Source organism: Chenopodium album, chromosome 27 (assembly GCF_948465745.1).
Source record: "Chenopodium album chromosome 27, dcCheAlbu1.1, whole genome shotgun sequence".
Lineage (NCBI taxonomy): Eukaryota > Viridiplantae > Streptophyta > Magnoliopsida > Caryophyllales > Amaranthaceae > Chenopodium > Chenopodium album.
The window spans coordinates 4709663-4729010 of NC_137860.1; the positions used below are offsets into that span (position 1 = coordinate 4709663).

Sequence of the window (19348 nt, forward strand, 5' to 3'; positions counted from 1 at the left end):
ACACACCAACACAGCACAGCACTCCTGAGCACCACACCGCACCAAAACTACACCACGTAGTGATGCAAACACACAACACCACGCAACAAAACACGCAGCCACACACACACCAAAAATACACAACGCAGTGCTGCAAACACACAATACCACGCAACAGAACCCACACATGCACCAAAGCCCGAAGCAACACTAAGCAACAGACCCACCAAAGCACACAGCACACACGCAAACTAAACCAAAACAGAACGCTAAAAAAAGAACGCACCAAACCAAACAGCAGCACCCACTCAAGGCACCACACACACACACCCAAGGATGTGTATACCAAACCAAAATAAATTAAGGTTTGTGAGCCCTAATTTCGAGCAAATAAAACAGAATTTGAAGAAAAAAAAATTTGAAGCCAAATTAGATCAATTACACAATATGTCTATCATCTTTTTCAGAATAAATAAAAAATTAAATCAAATCAAAACTACAAAACAATATGTTGAATATCGTCATCCTAAATATAATCAAATCACCCAAACGCAATCAAATAGCATTCGATCACCATCAGTTACAGTAGAAATAGCACTCAATTGAAGATTATCGTTATCCGATCCTCTGGTTCGTCTTCTACAAAATCATCAACCTCATGCTGTTCGGGTCCATTGTTTTGAGATCTTCAATTGTAATTTGCGAATAATCTGAAATATATTGAATTGATTTGTTGAGATTGATAGCAACATAATATTGTTGTTCCATTGATGAATTCAGCAATTCGTAGAGATCGATTCTTCCATTGATGGATTTTGCAGCTTTAGCGTTGCTATGGTTTTCGTATAGAGGTTTATTGTTGGGTAGGAACAAGGTGGGTTGTTTTGTATATGGACTGAGAAGAATAAAACGGGCTGCCTGTGTTGTTGCTTGCACGTGAGACTATAAGGTCCACAATAATTTTATTGTGGACCAGGTCCACGCAAGATCTTTTGTGATTATAAACTAGTACTACGGGCGACACCCTAAATATGTTGTAAGATGTGAATGTTAAATGTATTTAATTATTGTAATTTCGTTGATGATTGTCGCCCTAAGAGTTGAATGTTAATGTATTTAATCATCGTAATTTCGTTGATCACAAGTTATGATAGTAAACACCATTTATATATACTTCGTATTATAATGAAAAGCTAGAGCAAATAAAAGACAGAGAAATGGGCTGTAGACATAAAGCATCATAAATACACCAGGTCAGGAAGAAGCAAAGCGTGTGCCCAAAAGCTTGCTTGTAGACCTCAAGAACGCAAACCAATTCACTCTCTTCTTGTCCTATGTTTAAGCATCCACAGCGCGATCACAAGGGAAGCAATAGAATTTTAGAGGGTCAATCATGTGAGAATCATACTTCGCAAGGCTGTTCGCCACCTCATGAACATCATTCTTAAAGGATTCCCCTAACAACAAATTTATGTATCATACAGCGCAAAGCATATTCTACGTATGCCTCATCCATATCATTACAACTTGTAGAGGATGCACACTATTTGGTGAGCTCATTGGATATAGAAATATAAACAAGTGCGCCCGTTTCACTGAGAGATGATAATTGAGAAAAGAGATTCCCATCTATTAAGAATTTAAGTACCACGAAGTACTCAGATGTATCAACAACAAAGCCCGGAATTTTGGTTCCAACCTCATTTTTCTTCATGTCCCTGGTTCCGTTTTTCTACGCTATGTTTACATATAATGAGGGGTGCAGGATAGCAATTAACCACACTGACTTGCATCCGAATTGAGCTGTGCATAATTTGCAAAAACTGAACTTATTGCTAGAATTAGTATCTCTACCAAAATCATACTTGTTGTTTGACCCAAGATAGTTTCAAAGAGCAACTCTATCAGTGTGAAGAAATCAGCAAATCTGAAAAAGTGATGTTACTCAATGAAGACACGGAATATTAACTACAGATACTAGCAGAGAACTGAAGATGTATCATTTCTGAATATAGTTAAGAAAAGAGGACCTCTGTCCTCACACTACGAGTATTCTCAAACTTTCAACTGAATGAAATGTAATTGCAGAAAAACAGCAGAACATGGCAATTGTAAGAGTAAGAATTTCAGAACTAGTTACATGATGTAGCCAAAATACAGCATTTGCATAAAAAAATAATCTCTGAATCACAAATTTCAACAGTGTACATTGAGCAAACTGTTCATTTCTGTAATCATTTCAAACATACAACAATAAGCATTATACAGAGTATTGAATCATTGATATACAAATGGTACAAAACATATGTACTATGGATGTTTAGAATAAACACATCGAGATTAATACACTTTCTTTTGCCACTCAGAAGAACAAATGAGGCAAAGCTATTTAAACTTCTGATCTTGTACCATTGAACTTTATACTCCGAGATTGATGGTAAACTACATTCAAGGACCGTAATAAAGCAGAGGAAAAAGTGGTGGAATGCATCCCACCAGATTCCCACAGTATTACATGCTCGCATAGTAAGGCTTACCTAAATTTGAGATCTGAGAGACATCTTTCTGTATGGTATTGAATAGAGAGTATCTTTAAACTTGCTCAATAAATGGTTTCCATTTGATGGCAGCTTTTTGGTTGTATGACTTGTATCAGATAAGTTTGTTAGGGTTAAATAAGGATCTATATGAACCCCAACAAAGGAAATAAGAGGGTCTCCACGAGCTTTCTCAATCACCAACCTCAAGTACTGAGATTCCACTCTCGGAAATTGTAAAAGTCTTTTGTGTCCAATTGTAGTCCCATCTAAAATTCTCTTCCATTGCCCCTTATCTTTCATAATATCAACATGAAAATATGTGATCCTTTGCCCTAGTTGAATTGGTTCTTGAAGCTGCAAGACATTGAAAGCGACTATATCCTTCAAGTCTAAATACAATATCCAATGAGCTCGGTTCTTTTCTGGAGCCCAATATGTATAAATATTCTCTTCAAGAACATGGGAGGCACTAAAGCGAGAATCACTATCTCCTCGTGTACTACTGGCAAACACAATGGCATGCCTAGCCAAGTTATTGGAAAAAATAGAGCTCCGAAGCTCAGCGAATTCTTGAAGTACTTGTATATCTTCATCAGATATAAGACCAGAAGAGTTTGGGGGAACATTTAGCAGTAAAAGACAATTTCTGCCTACTGATTTGTAGTAGATGTCAAGTAGAAACAGTGCAGATTTTGGTGATTCAGATGCATGCCAAAACCAACCAGGTCTGATGGAGACATCACATTCAGCAGGTACCCAATCATGCCCCCATGGGTCTCCTTCCTGTGAATACCTTTTAGGTTCAATAAGTATAATGGGCAGGTTAGCTTGAGCTGTAATGAATAATGTCAAATATGTAACGCCTTTCCCACGGAAGAATGCGATTTAGCTTTTTATACTATTGCACTCTAAAATTATATCCTACAAAGTCACAAAAGGATTGCATTTAATCAACGATTGGTCTCATCTAAGCAACTATTTTTCTGTAGCAGAGAAGCAAAAAAAATTAAAAATCAATATAAGATGTAGGTGAAGTTTGAATCTTATATGATATCAATGGTTTTCACTCTTCAGACTATTAGACAACCAAAAATCAGGCTAACAGCTGGAATTAACCCCTCCCTCTTCCATAAGACGACACACGAGCGTCTATCAATAGACGCATGTTTATGTACATGGTAAATTCTATTGTTGCTCTCTCTCATTTTCAGACGGTAAAATACAAAGTAATTCTCCTAGGAATATGAAAATGTGCACAGTAGGTGTAATCAAAGTAGTCAGAACTAAATTAAACTTAACTTCACTCATTTTTAAGGTAATAAGAACAGGGTCTAAGTTAACTTACTGGGGATCAGTTCCACCAATTTTCGCAGCACTCCTATTGAAAGAAGACCAGCAAGTTGATCCAGCAACACCAGCTTCATCTCCAACCCACCGAACATCAGGTCCAGCGTCAGAAAAGATTACAGCTTTAGGTTGCAGTTGATGAATTAGATCAAACCAGATGTCAAAGAAATATTCCATATCCTTCTCCCCCTCTCCCTTGGCACCATCCAACCATACCTCCTTGATCTCTCCATATCTGTTTCATCAAGAAGTTAGCTTCATTTAACAGCACCAGAAATTACTTAGGAGTTATGGTAGTTAACTTCATTTAACAACACCAGAAATTACTTTGGAGTTATATCCAGAATGGGGTAAAAACATGCTTTTATCTAAAAAGTTTCAGAGTGTTTAGTACTAGATAATCAGCCGCCGCACCAGAGGTTTTAATTTCAAAGGTAGTGTTACATCCTAAATCATGCAAGCTGGGTCCAATGGGAAAGATATATGAAACACTGTACATTTCCAATAGGAGCCAAGGATTAAAAGTCTCATGCCACTGTACAAATCACTTTGAAATTTCTTTTATGACTTATGAATGCAGTGTTGATCGAACAATTGAGCATAATAAAACTTTTAAGCACAATGCAGATTGATAGATGGACAATTGTTCGATCAACACACTAGAAAAGCAAAGGATTAAACTCAATAGGCAACATATCACCACAACAACACAAAAGATTAATATTACCTTACCCATTACACTATATGTTTGTTAGCTTTGATATCAAGGGAGATTGAAAATTCATTACAGATTGCTACAACTCGAAAATTGCATATTCTATTTGATTATCTTTGAAGAGAAGATATATTTCATTATTTTTGCCAAATATTGCTTAAAGTTTTAACCAAACATAATAAAGCAAGGTGCAGTTTGATTGCACTATTTAAGCCATGACAAAGAAGATACAAAATAAGCCTAGTATATACTTCTGCACCAAGAACAATGGCACCAACACGGCAACACCACCACCACCACCTGCCGCCAAGAACAATGGCAAACCACTACCACTTCCACTATCACTACCACCACCAACACAACAACAACAACAACAACAATCACAACAACAGCCACAACAACAACAACAGCCACAACAACAACAACAGCAACCACCACAACCACAGCAACAACCACAGCAACCACCACAACAACAATCACGACCACGATCATGACCACGACCACGACCATGACCACGATCATGACCACGACCATGACCACGACCATGATCACGACCACGATCACGACCACGACCACGATCACGACCACGACCACGATCACAACAGCAGCAACAACAACAACAACAGCAACAATAACAACAACAACAGCAACAACAACAACAATAACAACAAAGCTGAAGAAAACAACAACAACAACAACAAAACTGAAGAAAACAACAACAAAAAAACTGAAGAAAACAACAACAACAACAACAAAACTGAAGAAAACAACAGCAGCAGCAGCAGCAGCAGCAACAAAACTGAAGAAAAAAATAACATGCATCCTCTATAATTTGTTTCTATAGTATAGGTTCTGATTAGCTTTATTACTGTATATCTAAGTTAATCATTACTGTAATATATACAAGTAATTCCAATAAATTGGTAAAACACCAAGAAGTTGAGTACTTAATTACCTAGTTAGCAATTCAGTCATTTGTGCCAAATAAAACTCATTATACTCCAAAGTATTTCCATAACAACTTTCATGGCGATCCCAAGGAGAGAGATACAACCCCAATTCAATCCCACTCTCTTTCGCCGCAACAGCCAAATCACCCACTACATCGCCATACCCACCTCGCCAATTACTCGATTTCACAGAATAATCAGTGTAATCAGACGGCCAAAGGCAGAACCCATCATGGTGTTTCGCAGTCAAAATGACCCGCTTAAACCCAGCAGATTTAGCGACGGAAACCCACTGTTTAGCGTCGAAATTGGAGGGGAAGAAGATAGATGGGTCGGATTTACCGTCGCCCCATTCGGAGTTGGTGAAAGTGTTGGTGCCAAAGTGGAGGAAGATGGCCATTTCTGAGAGCTGCCATGAAAGCTGCTGGGAGGTGGGAATGGGGAGGAGGGGTAATGGTGGAGGGTGAAGGTGGAGGAGAGAGAAAGAAGAGGGGAGAGAGATAATGAAGAAGAAGAAGAGTGTTAATGGTGAAATGGGGTGGAATTTGAAGAGAGTTTTGAGGTTTTTGTAAGGTTTATTCATGGCGGAAACCCAGAATGATGAGAGGGAGAATTGAACCAGTGGATTAATGGAGACTTTGGAGTTTTTATGTGTTTGACTTATGTGGATTTTTTATTTTTATTATTTTAAGTTACTAAGAAAAGTAGAAAACTAAAGGAAAAACTAAATTCAATACTGGTACGGTTTTAAACGAAGTAAATTAGTATGTGGCTCGGGCGATGTACAAACTAAATAAGCGCTCTTAAATTGATGTTTAATTGTTTATATATGAAACAAAATACGTAGTAAAAAGTGTATGTTGCATAGAGTGTGATAGTAAGAGGACATAGCTTAGATTTAAAATGGAAATGTTAATAATTATTTTCATTTGTTTTTATTAATATTTAACTTAATTAATAATTGAAAAGTATGGAATTATTCTTTCAAAAAAAAAAGTATGGAATTATGTATATTCAATTTTTAATAATTTTTTACAATAGTATAAGTAAATATATTTTTGATGGCATTTATGCATTGGAAACATGATAATAAAAAATTTTAAAAAAAAAAGTGTCAACTAAGTTGGAACGAAGAATTCCCTCAAAAAAAAAAAAAAATTTGGAACGAATAAATTAAAGTACTTGTTTATTTACTTGCTACTCTTGTATCTTCTTTGTATATATTCAATTTTTAATATTTTTTTTACAATAGTATAAGTAGTTATAATATGGCATTTATGCATTGGAAACATGATTAAAAATAATAATAATAATAAGGTGTCAACTAAGTTGAAACGAAGAAAGTACTTGTTTATTTACTTGCTACTCTTGTATCTTCTTTATACTTGTTTATTTACTTGCTACTCTTTTTACTTAGTTCTACTTTGGCTCTTTATTACTTAGGTTGGGTTTTTATTTATTTTTACTTAGTTCTACTTTAGCTCATTTTACTAATTAACTTGATTATCTTTAATGACTTATATTATAATAATCTGACTTTTAAATCTAATAGCCTACCATGTTTCGCAACAATAATTGTTTAATTAAAGAGTTTTGGCTAATGCCCGAACTCAAAAGAGAGAGAGAGAAAGCTACATTGTATATTATGATAATCTTTTAGACAAAAAACTATTTCATTTGCAATATAAGGCTTGAGAGGATCACGTTCCCTTTTAAAAGAAACTTTTATTTAAATAGAGGATTACAAGACTCAAGTTGAAAGATCAGGATAGCAGATGAAAACCAATCTATCTATTAGTGCAAGTTCTTTACTCTAGAGAATGTCTTCATGGATTATTTTAAAGAACTCTGATAATTCTACACTCACCCTGAATGTTTTTTAAGATTCATTCAGAAAACTCTGCCTTCAAATTGTTCCCTAAGGTCCTTTACATAGTAGAGGGCTTGCATACCTTACTACACTTTTTATGGCTAACAATGCCTTCTGACTCAGTCACTCAGCAAATGGATATCATTTATTCCTTTTACAAAGATACTTTTATAAAATAAACATTAAAATTCTTTAAAAACATTGCTACAGCCAAAGATGTAATGATTTCTTTAGTGGGGTTTTACTATGTCATCATTTCTTGTATGTTTTCTTCACTATCTTTGCTATCTAATTTGCATATATGGGATCTTCATTGATTCCCTCTTCTATGCAAAATTTTTGGATACATTTACCTGTGTATATCTCATCGGAAGTCATAAACATTTCTAGCAAGTGTTCTTTCCTTGTAAGAATTTCCCTACTTAAACATATGAAAGACAATCAAGAATTGATTCCCCATTAGATCCTCATTTTTTAAGTGAACTTTTATCCAGCTAGTGCAACTATTGTTGTATTTCCTACATGTTTCATAGTTGGAGGAATCAATTTTTACCAAGATACATTATACTACGTAGAACCTACATAAGAGGAGTAAAGGAAAAGTTGTCAAAAACAACATTTTAAGTTTTTACTCGTAATCGTTAACCTAGTAGAAGGGAAGAAAATGGGAAGAAGAAGAGCACAAATTTAGAAAATGGAGGTGCGGCGTGCGGGATTGACACACAAATCACCACTGAAAAAGGCTTGGTTTCCGCTTAGAAACAGATTTTGTTCAAGGCTTTAAGTAGCTTGGAATTTTTGAAGGTTATTTTTGGCACACAACACTATACGACATAACTTCTAATTTTCTATGAATAACGTGAAATTTTGTGAATAAATGTAGAATTCTGGACAACATATCATATATGGATTAGGCTCCCTTGGAAATGGCATCATCATATACATATTATCAAAGATTTAGATTGTCCTTCACAGGATCATCATATAAAACAACAAACCTAGAGATTGTAATACGGAAAGAAGAACCACATAAAAGTCTGAAGCTAAAAACATCTGTTAACATTCAAAGCACATCAAAATCTTCTTTCAATTATTACTGTATAACAAATCATACATTAACAAATGAAACTTATTGTTTATTACTGTATATGGGATTGTAAAAGTTTCCTGCGGAAAGAAGAATCACATCAAAATCTGAAGCTAAAAACATCTGTTAACATTCAAAGCCAGACTATATGTGCCCTTCCATCAGCAATCAATAGCAGCCCATATGGAATCGTCCGGTGTCATCAACGAGAAGAATTCTGCACAACAAGGGGCAATGTCAGTAGAATCCTTAAATCTTTATTTTTACCAACCAACAAGTAGTACATGAACCCAGGGAATGAGATAATCAATAAAATAACATATTTCCATAAGAAAATGTATGGAGCATTTTGCTTGTTAAGAAATGCATTATTTTAAGAAATGAGAGACAACTAAACAGAAGTCAAACAGCTTCTTGAATAAATCTCAATCCATATGACAATTCCAAAGTTCATTGGTGACACATGGTATGGCTTCATCAACCCAAGTTCCAGAATATCTTATGTGATACTTAATGACAAGCAATATCATAATCATCAGGTACATAATTTTCCCTTAGAGCATGCTTGTATTGAGGGAAACACATTAAATGAGTAATAAAGGTCATAAGGAGGAAATTAAATGTGAGTAGAGCCGAGAGGAGGTGATTAATGGGACGAGGTGCTGGTAAAGGAAAGAAGGTATTGTTGGTACGAGGAAGAGGGAAGGATGACTGAAATTACTACCCTCAAAGTGGGAGTAACAGTTATCCACAATCACCCTAGGATAACTATACATTCAGTATGGTATAAGTTTCTCCTTACCACTTTTCTCATCACACTTCTATTACTTTCTCTTTTAAACCCTTCTCACCGTCTTTCATTTGTTTGATTTTATTACCCCTAACACATTGCCCTCAATCCAAGCATGCTCTTAAGTGTGATATATCATCCAAGATCATTAACATTTCACACGAGTGTCCTCTTTCAAAACTTCAAAGACAATTTTCCATGTGAAATGCCAGTTGCCTGAAATCTCAGTCAACATTTCCTCCACAGCACAGTTGCTGGTATAACACATTTGACAAACAAATATTATCCACTGGTCCAAACTTTCACAAATGTGACCTTTATATTAGGAAAATAAACAGACCAGCAGATGAAATTATATTTTTTTAGGGAGACCAGCAGTCAGCAGATAACATAACACCCCATAAATATGGATGTCTCTGTAATTCAATTACTACCCAGGATAGGGAAGGCAACTTTCCCTACAAGCCTATGGTTGGTGCGTTTCTAGCAGTAGCTACAACCAATATAAATGTACTTCCACAGTTAATAATTACTTGCAACTGTTTTACTTTTACGACTGTCAATGTATAACTGACCATTAGAATCAATTGCATTTTATTAGACAAATTATACTTCGTAAAAAATTGATACTCTAAAAATATACATCGAGACAAATCTGAAAACATTTTATAAAAATAACAATTCCTATTTATAAACTCCATTTTAGCAAAAATATGTGATCAAACTTGGTACTCTGTACATGAATGGTGAGTTGTACAAGATTTAACATCTAAGTGAAAGAATATAGCCATCAATCTCTTCAATTGGGTTAGAGCAACTTTCTATTGAAACACTCAAATATCATAATATTTCGCAATCACCTAACACTGCCCCACTTCAAGGACCCAAACTTGCGGGCTCATGAGGAGCAACTAGAATCTAGCAGGCCAACTCCTAATTCCTAAATGTTCTTGTAGCTTTAATTAGACTATCTAACAAGTAGATCCTACCATCTTCAACCACTTGCAACATCTATATATTGCTTTTGAAAAAAATAGTTCAATAAAGATTACCAATATATAGGAACCACCTGATAACAATCCCACTACTGCAATGATGTGGAGAAACGAGTTGATCAAAAATAGCCAATATACTGGTGAACCAACACAAACTCGTGCAGTCCAGCAGAAGTGATATTGCAAGACATAACAAAAGTAGAACCTCAAGTCCCAACAGCCTCTAATAACCCATTGACCTCACTTAGGCACAGAAATTAATGACCTTATGTTATTCAGTAGCAGGTTCCTAAATTGCCACCAAAGCCTAAAACACTATCAATGACATGAGCACTATACATCAGGCTCAAAGATCCACTCAGCTCTTGCAGTCATGGAACAACAGTGCATCAAATAATATCTAGAGAGCGACATATATTAGATTCTGTGGGCATAATAGATCAAGTAACCAACCTAAAGCTCTTTAATCACCAAATGAAATGCTCCCATTTCTTGCATGATTCAGCTACCAAAACCTAGCCTTTTTAGGCCCTTGCTCCTCAACTAGCATTCATAATAAAAGGTCTTAATATATGGATTTAGTACTATTTCAACTTACAATTTGAGATTTCATCAATGCTATCTAACCCACTTCGTGACCAGAATCAAGACTTTCTAGCCAGAGATATATACTTCCCCATTCTCTTTTGATTAACACTTAAATTTTTGGGAAGTTCCAAAAGTAGGAACATTACTTTTTCATCTTTGAGTTCTCTCAATCTATACCACATTTCATGGGTCCCTCCCAAATATATCTTGATTCTCAACTACTCAAGAAAGAATCTAATGCAATCGTAACAATCTTACTTACATAAGGAATAAGTTTAAAACATTAAGACAGCTATTGAGTCTCAAAATGCCAGTACTACATATAGCATGAAGTAAAATAGATATATCTTCAATAAAATTTCTTGGTATGACTAAAAAAGTAACAGAAAGCCACCTGGAAGAAAGCTTCAAGAGACATCACCAGCAGCACTTTTTATTGTATTAAGATCAAATATTTCTATCCAGTAGCCATCAGGATCCTTTATAAAAGCAATCCCTTTCATTTTGCCTGCAAAATATTCACCACAAGAGAAGTGAGAAACCTACTCACTATTCAAAGTATCATAGCTAATCTTAGTGTAGTACCAACAGACACCGTTCTCAAAATATTACCCACAATACTTCCTTACATCCAAAATGTTCAACCTAAATAGATCAAGATTTTGACAAAACACAAGTGCAGGGCTTTCTTTTTTCTTAACATATAATCATACATCACACATGAAAAGGTGGTCAGCAATTCAGGTTATATTCCTCAAACAAAACATGATAATCATTAAATGATCAAATTGATGAAACAAAAAACCCACCATCATCGGGCTTCTTTACAAACTCCACACCCAACTGTTCAAATCTATCGCATGCCTTGTAAGTGTCATCAACGGTTATCCCTATGTGCCCTGTGAGCAAATACAAATACGTTTGTTGCTAAGAACTTAACAAACATAAATCAAAGCTCAATGCACCAGGATAGAAAGAGCTACGAAAAAATGAGGCCAGTAAATGGAAGAGAAAATTGGTTTGAAACAGGGGCAGAATAGCAGATCCAGAAATTTTAAAATGTTTGCAGTGATATAAAAAAACAAAAGAAAACAAATTTAAGCTTCTTTTTTTTTCCCAAAATGAGGCCAAGGACCCCACAACAATAAGGAATTCTGTTCATAACATTAACCAACCAAATATACAAATTATGACCACAACCATAATCAACCAACCACGACCTAAACTATTGACTGTACAGTAAGAAAAGCTAAGAATAGGAGAAATCCCCTCACCATATTTCCTTGGTTCTTAATTTGGGGGCAATATATGTAGTGATAGTTATTAAATTAGACTATTAGAGTTAAAACTTAAAAGTGGAAATTCTTACCACATTTCATTATTAATCTTGGGAGATCTACTATGGAGGCAATCCATTTGATAAGACAAATGATGGAGTTTTATAGGGTAAAGAAGAAAGATCTTCATATGGTCTTTATTGATTTAGAGAAGGCATATGACAAGGTGCCAAGAGAGATACTTTGGTGGGCAATGTTGAAGAAAGGTATCCCACGAAGGTATGTAGACCTAGTTAAGGATATGTATCGGGATGTGTCAACAAATGTGAGGACATGCGGAGGGTTGACAAAAGATTTCCCTATTACAATCGGATTGCATCAAGGGTCTGCATTAAGCCCTTTTCTTTTTGCAACGGTTCTAGATGAATTAACTAGACCAATTCAAGATGAGGTTCCATGGTGTATGCTGTTCGCAGATGATATCGTTTTGGTGGATGAGACTAAGGATGGGGTTAATGTCAAGTTGGAGCAATGGAGGCAAAGGTTGGAATCTAGAGGGTTTAAGCTAAGTCGGAGTAAGACTGAATATTTGGTATGTCGTTTTGGCACTCAGAGGGGGACAAGCAATGAAGTGGTGAGTTTGGATGGAAAGGATTTGACCATGAGTGAATGTTTTAAGTACCTAGGGTCGATCATCCAGAAGAATGGTGACATTGATCAAGACGTGACCCACAGGATTAAGTCAGGGTGGCTTAAATGGAGAGCGGCCACGGGAGTGTTATGCGACCGCAGCATTCCCTTAAAGTTGAAGGGAAAATTCTACAGGACTGCCATAAGACCAGTGTTGCTCTATGGTACAGAATGTTGGGCTTCTAAGAAAGAGCATATTAAAAAGATGGAGGTTACGGAAATGCGCATGTTAAGGTGGATGTGTGGAAACACTTTAAGAGATAGAATCAGAAATGAGGTTATTCGCAAGAAAGTAGGTGTGGCGGGCATTGTAGATAAATTAAGGGAAAATCGTCTGCGTTGGTTTGGACATGTAAGACGGAGACCCGAGGGTGCACCGGTGCGAAGAGTGGAAGAGTGGGACCATGGAGGGATTAAACGAGGAAGAGGGAGACCAAAGATGACTTGGTTGGAAGGAGTGAGGAAGGATATGAAGTGCATGGATTTACGTGAGGATGAAGTTTTGGATCGTAAGGGATGGAGGAGAAAGATTTATGTTGATGACTACACGGAATAATCAAATTTGGTTCATGTTAGCCGACCCCACTTTTGGGATTAAGGCTTTGATTGATTGATTGATTGATTGATTGATTTCATTATTAATCTTCAACTTTTTATAATGAACAAGGATTTTCCTTGGTTCATATATATATATATATATATATATATATATACATATGTATGTATATATACATACATACATATGTATATATATATATATATATATATATATATATATATATATATATATATATATATATATATATATATATATATATATATATATATATATATATATATATATATATGTATATATATACATACATATGTATATATATATATATATGTATATATATATATATATATGTATATACATATATATAACCACCATTAGCAAAAAAGCAAAAAAGATTTTGGGGTTAAAAAAAAAGTTGTGAGCCTCTAGTGTGCCTCGTAAAAATGGCCTCGCCTAGACCAAGAAAGGTTTACAGCCAAGTCTCCTTGCCCCAAGGCATGCCTTTTTATACACTCCATCTTAGGATTCTTGTTCTCTTCTAGTTTTTTTTTGCATTTAGATACGAAAGTTAAAAAGCCAATTTCTGTCCTAGTGACGAATAGTTGACCATCACTTCATCACTAAAAATTGTATTGATGAAGGAAAGAAGGTAGAATGAACTTAAGCCATTAATTATGTCTCTTTTTCTTAAAACCCACGTTAAAATCTCATGTACATTGACCTTCATCAGTTTAAGGAAGAAAAAAATAAATTTAAGGCTAATTATATTTATTCATAACAAATATACATTTTAATTTGAATTAAAGACCAGGGACAAAGGGACTTTAAATTTTATTCTTATTCCTTGGGAAAACATTGTCTATTTGAAGTTTGAAACTACAACTTCACAACTTCACAATAAGTGATAAGTAAAAAAATATCTTATACAAGAAGCTGTCAAACTACCATTTTAAGCACATAAGCCAGAGTAGTTGACTTCCAATGCAGTGCACAAGTTAACCGATTGACCAAATTGTCAAGCAAACTAGAGAGTCTGACTCTGGTAATAGAGATCGTGAAGCATAAGAGTGGTCTTGCTGATCCCTATTAATACCAAGCATAAATCTATGAATTTTGGGGTTAGAGGTGGTCCTATCTAGATACATGGAAAGTTCATATTGACATTACATCAAACAGAACCGCCCAGAGAACATCTAGAAACCTTACAGGTAGCTTTCCCAGTATATATTATCCACCATTGAGAAAAACGGTTTTGTTCTTTCTTATATAATCATCACAAAAAGTTTGTCTCCAACAATAGCTTGTACTAAGCTACTAATCCTACGCAACTTACCAACTTCATTACAAACAATCCTACTCGACAAATTATTTTAAAGTTTTCTTTTTCTCTCATATTTGACATCAACATAAAGCAACTTTCTTTTAGGGATGAAAGAGTTATTCCTCAGAAAGAGCAGGTTGAGGTTAACATCATTTTATAAACTTTCTATTGAAGTTATACCACAATACAATAACAATACATGAACCAGTCAAGATACAAGACAAACTCTAAGGGAAATAATATCATACCAAAGCCACGAGGCTCCGAGTTTCCATTGTGATAACCTTTGAATTCAGGATCACTCTCTGTGCCCCAGTTGCTGAGAAGTATACCGACATATTAGAGGTAAATAGGAGAGCAAAAGCAGTAGCAAGCAATTGGTCATAATGAATCGTCAATTGCAACATATAGCACTCACTGAGTAAGTTCAACTGTAGCTTTCCTACTGAAGGTCCAAACAGTTCGGTCTACTGGATCACCAGGGGCTGATGAAGGATCCTACAGCAAGCAAATCTAACATCAATCACAGACACAGCTCATTGACTGAATTCAAGAATTTTGCTCTAAGATGAAAATGGTTCTTACACAAGTTCCCTCCTAAATGTAAGTACCTTCAATATTGCGTCATCACAGAGAAAATAGTTCGGGCAAAAAAAAGGAATTAATGTATGCTTGTTCATAGAAACTTATCCCTAATTACCCACTTTTATTTGCAACATTTACCATAAATAGATACTACAAATTATTTGCAACAAATGTTTTCTTTTCCTTTTTTACTTGCCATTTCTTTCTATCGCTCTCCTCATCACATGCAAGTTTATTTTTCTCTCTCCATTTACCACTCACAAAGTCACAAACAAATTTTACCTAGATATTAGTAAAAATCACGTCGTCGTAAATAAAATGAAACGGAGGTAGTATGTTATTTGACCATGCCACCATAATAATTCTCCTTTTTGGTAACAAATCAATATGAAAGGCCAAAACCCCTCCTTAGGTGAGAGATTTTGAGTATGGTTGGCATTGGGTATGAATAATTCCAATAAAATGCTCCAAAAACGAAGAAGTTTGGCTATCTAACTGAATATTCAATTTCTCTAAGACTTCACTGTTCTAAATATGTTGTTTTCTTTGCATGAATTTTAGGGTTATTTTTATTATTATTTTGGAAGGAAAGCACTTTGTGAGGTTCAGAAGAGCCAAAAAGAAAGGGTTTCAACGGTACATTGAATCTATGACAGTTGTGTAGTGTGTGGCAAGAAAGAAATTTACCTAACTACTTGGGAGCCACCTTATCAAGTGATTTGCTTGCTATGGAGAAAACTAATTCCTTTGTGGGCTAAGACATGTGGTGTTTTCAAGAGTTGATTGCACAGACCAAATAGACTATTAAGTCCTATCTGTTATAATATGCTTGTAATCTCTCATTTTATGGTAAGCAGAAGGTAGTACTGTAATAAATAGATAAATAGAACACATAAAGATATAGTAGACTAATTGAATACATAAACAAGGCATGGAACATAAATTTAGGTCCTTGAGCCCTTCATCTCAAATAATTGGCAAGAATACTCGAAAATAAGGAAAATTCCAAATGGCAAGCTGCAAAATATTTTAGTCAAAGATAGGCATTCCTATTACCTCATATCCCATGAAGTACAAGCTAAATTTCATCTCAGCAAAATCCAATCTCTTCAGAAGTCTGCAGAAAAAGTACATACATTTTTTATATTGGTAAAACAAGTTTATAAGCATAGATCGAAATCTTTTAAGCCCACAAATTGACAAATGGCAAAAAAATTAAAGGGTAAAAACCCACAAGCAAAGGAGTTTAAGCAATACTTGTAAAAAAAGGCAGGCTACTGTGATTCTGTGAATATGGCATAACAATGAGGTAATCCAAGAAATTTTTAAGTTAAGATTCGATTAACTAAATAAACTATTGCTCAATATACTTGCTCCAAAATGTTCCAGCTGTCAGTAAATATATTCAAAAGATCAAAACAACCAAAACTTCTAATTTAATTACTGATGCTTGGGTTGCTTGTAAGTTACAACCATTCCAGAGTAACAACTTGTCACAAGCTAAAAGATTGTGCACGCCTATTGTCACTCGCTCAATCTGAGTTAATGATACTTTTGAACCCCCCCCCCCCCCCCCCCCACCCCCACCCCAAACAAAACTAACTAGTTTACAGTGAGAGTGTAAGGCAATATAACTTGCATAACTACCTGCATTAACATGTTTGGTTACACAAGAGTGGTTATTGTTCTTACTTTGTGATTCCTAACACACCTAATAACCAATTAGCAACTAGGCATTATTCATCTGCAATGCTAATCAATCCCAATAGCAATGTCATAAATCATAATGCTTCTCTCTTTCTCCGTCACATTCATACCTACCCTAAACATCCTCTAAATCCTCCATCCATTTCCCTCTATTCCCCCCCGCCCCTGCAATTCTCTCTCCTACCCTTTTCAATCTCCTTCATAACCTGACACCAAAATTGAAATAGGATACAGGTACATTGGAAGTTGATTTTACTAAATCCCAGGAGAACAAAATTCATGATGCCAAAAATCCTGAAATGCAAACAGGTAACATGCTCACTTTTTGGATTATAGACTTTGGGGTGGAACCCTGGAAATCAAACATGTTCTGGACTATATTCATCACATTATTCATGAACAGGACTACAATCAAACTAAAACATTTCCAGTGCAGATGGCTCTTTACACAAACATGGTCATTACTCATTACTCTCTTAGAATTGGACATGATTTAGTCAGCAGGAGGAAATAGCACAGCAGTATGACTTCTACCTTGGTTAGTAACATCTACATTTGGAGGCAGATACGGGACTACGGGATGCACAAGTGCACCCTGGAAAGAAAGGTCTCTATCTAAAGGCTTTGCGAATGAGCCTTCCAAACAAGAGGTAACATTAATAAGCATATGTCCAGTGCCAATGCTGGTTTTGGCAGGTGCCAACCGTGCCATTGTGCAATCAAGACTGATATTCATGCAGTGGAAGACTGCCCTGCTGCAGACCAAGCCCAGGCAGTAGCAAATCTGATTGGAGTTGCAAATTAGTGGATTGTTATTGTTAGTGAAGTCCTTACTTTGGCTAGTTTGACTAAATCCTGTTTAAGGAGTTACATTCATAGCAATGGTCAGGTTAAAGAACCGCTCACTTACTAGCTAATATGCCTTCCTATGAGTCCACAACTTGTGCGTGTTTGAAGGGTGTTAAGATATTGATATGGACATTGTTTTAGAATAACTTGTGCTTTTCAAAAGTAAAAATAATTAGCCACACCTTGTTTATAATATAAATAATAATCTACCCTTAGAGGAACCCCCCCGTTTATCATCATGATAAACAAAAATCTTCTATCTAGTGGCATTTCAAGTTTATTCTAATATCATTAATTTTCCAAGTTTATTCTAATATCATCATCCTATAACATTGATAACTCAAAGTAACACCCATCAACCAAATGCGGATGTTCAATCATGATTATATTCCATAACATAACATAGCATAACATAATTACAACAAAATTTCACCAAGATATCCATAAAATTCCCAAAACTCTATATCTTAAGCAGTTCAAGCACACAAATTGAAAAAATTATTGTTAATCATCAAGCAAAAGAACTTACGACATGCCCAATACACGAGAGTAGAAATCCAAGCTCACTTTCGGGTCCTTAATTCGAAACATCTGAAGAAAAAAAACCCAAAAATAAATCATAAAACTCATAAATCAAACACAATAACATCACAAATCAAATACAAAAATTCAAAAAAAAAATTCAAAAAAAAGCTTGAATTATACAGTTTGCTGCATGATATAACCCTTGGTAGCATCATCAGGTGTAGAATGAAGGCCAGGATTGTTAGAAACAGCCTCCTTGGGTTCCGATGAAGCCGCCGCCATTGATGAATTGACTGAAAACGATCGAATTCGATTCCTTTGCTGCAAAAAAAAAAATTGAATTAAAAAAACGAAGACCAATTTATAAAAATTGATGTTGAAATTTGAAATGGGGTTTTGATTTTATAGAAGAATGATGATCTTAATTGAACCTGGGTAAGGTTAGGGAGGAGAGAGAAAGAAGATGAAGAAGCTAATTTAGCAGAGAATTGGAAGCTACGAATTAAGGGAGGGGAAATTCGAGAGATGAATAAAGAAGAAGAAGAAGCCATTGGAGTGATAACTGAATAGTGTGTGTGACAGTGGTTTTACCTTGATGATGTCACAATTCACAGTATTCACACCAATATTTTTACACTATTGCTCCTTCCATTTACTTTTATATGGGGGCATTTGGTATGAGGGATATGGATAAGATAAGATAGGATAGGAGGATTGGAGGATTGGAGGATAGGATAAGATAAAATAAAGTATTACAGGTTCTATTTTGTAATAAATAGTTTGATTATTGCACTATTTATATGCTTACTTTCAATATATTTTTATAGGAAAAAAAAAAACTAAATCCGAACATATAACTAAGGGCTTGTTTGGCATTGTTTTTTATTTTCAGTTTTTTTATTTTTTTTTTATTTTTTTTTTGAAAACTAAAAACCAAAAACAAGAAGCAAGGAAGGGTCTATTCTGATATACTGAGC

At 35.2% G+C, this 19348-nt stretch overlaps 2 protein-coding genes across 3 annotated transcripts; both read right to left on the minus strand.

Moving 5' to 3' along the window:
* Positions 1 to 2111: 2111 nt before the first annotated feature.
* Positions 2112 to 6186, minus strand: LOC145621163 (alpha-L-fucosidase 1-like). The gene is made up of 3 exons (XM_081675896.1): positions 5537 to 6186; positions 3865 to 4101; positions 2112 to 3312 (listed from the first exon to the last, which is right to left on the minus strand). The coding sequence occupies exons 1-3, from the start codon at positions 6112 to 6114 to the stop codon at positions 2517 to 2519; spliced, it is 1611 nt and encodes a 536-aa protein (XP_081532022.1). The 5' UTR covers positions 6115 to 6186; the 3' UTR covers positions 2112 to 2516.
* A 2253-nt stretch (positions 6187 to 8439) lies between these two features.
* Positions 8440 to 19053, minus strand: LOC145621164 (lactoylglutathione lyase-like). Of its 2 annotated transcripts, XM_081675897.1 has the most exons (9): positions 18803 to 18956; positions 18552 to 18692; positions 18376 to 18437; positions 16347 to 16407; positions 15124 to 15203; positions 14954 to 15024; positions 11671 to 11760; positions 11256 to 11369; positions 8440 to 8705 (listed from the first exon to the last, which is right to left on the minus strand). In XM_081675897.1, the coding sequence occupies exons 1-8, from the start codon at positions 18920 to 18922 to the stop codon at positions 11269 to 11271; spliced, it is 726 nt and encodes a 241-aa protein (XP_081532023.1). In that variant the 5' UTR covers positions 18923 to 18956; the 3' UTR covers positions 8440 to 8705; positions 11256 to 11268. The 2 variants fall into 2 exon arrangements, with proteins under 2 accessions (XP_081532023.1, XP_081532024.1); XM_081675898.1 differs by lacking the exons at positions 8440 to 8705; positions 18803 to 18956 and adding an exon at positions 18963 to 19053 and having other exon boundaries at positions 11186 to 11369.
* Positions 19054 to 19348: the final 295 nt, after the last annotated feature.

Excerpts from the sequence above, each read along its gene's own strand:
- LOC145621163 (XM_081675896.1), bottom strand. The coding sequence starts at position 6,114 with ATGAATAAACCTTACAAAAACCTCAAAACTCTCTTCAAATTCCACCCC. Across the intron at positions 4,102-5,536 it reads ATGACTGAATTGCTAACTAG|ATATGGAGAGATCAAGGAGG; the intron begins GTAATTAAGTAC and ends TTGATGAAACAG. Across the intron at positions 3,313-3,864 it reads ATTGGTGGAACTGATCCCCA|GTATTCACAGGAAGGAGACC; the intron begins GTAAGTTAACTT and ends TGAACCTAAAAG.
- LOC145621164 (XM_081675897.1), bottom strand. The coding sequence starts at position 18,922 with ATGGCTTCTTCTTCTTCTTTATTCATCTCTCGAATTTCCCCTCCCTTA. Across the intron at positions 18,438-18,551 it reads GTTATATCATGCAGCAAACT|ATGTTTCGAATTAAGGACCC; the intron begins GTATAATTCAAG and ends TTTTTTCTTCAG. Across the intron at positions 11,370-11,670 it reads TGTAAAGAAGCCCGATGATG|GCAAAATGAAAGGGATTGCT; the intron begins GTGGGTTTTTTG and ends AATATTTTGCAG.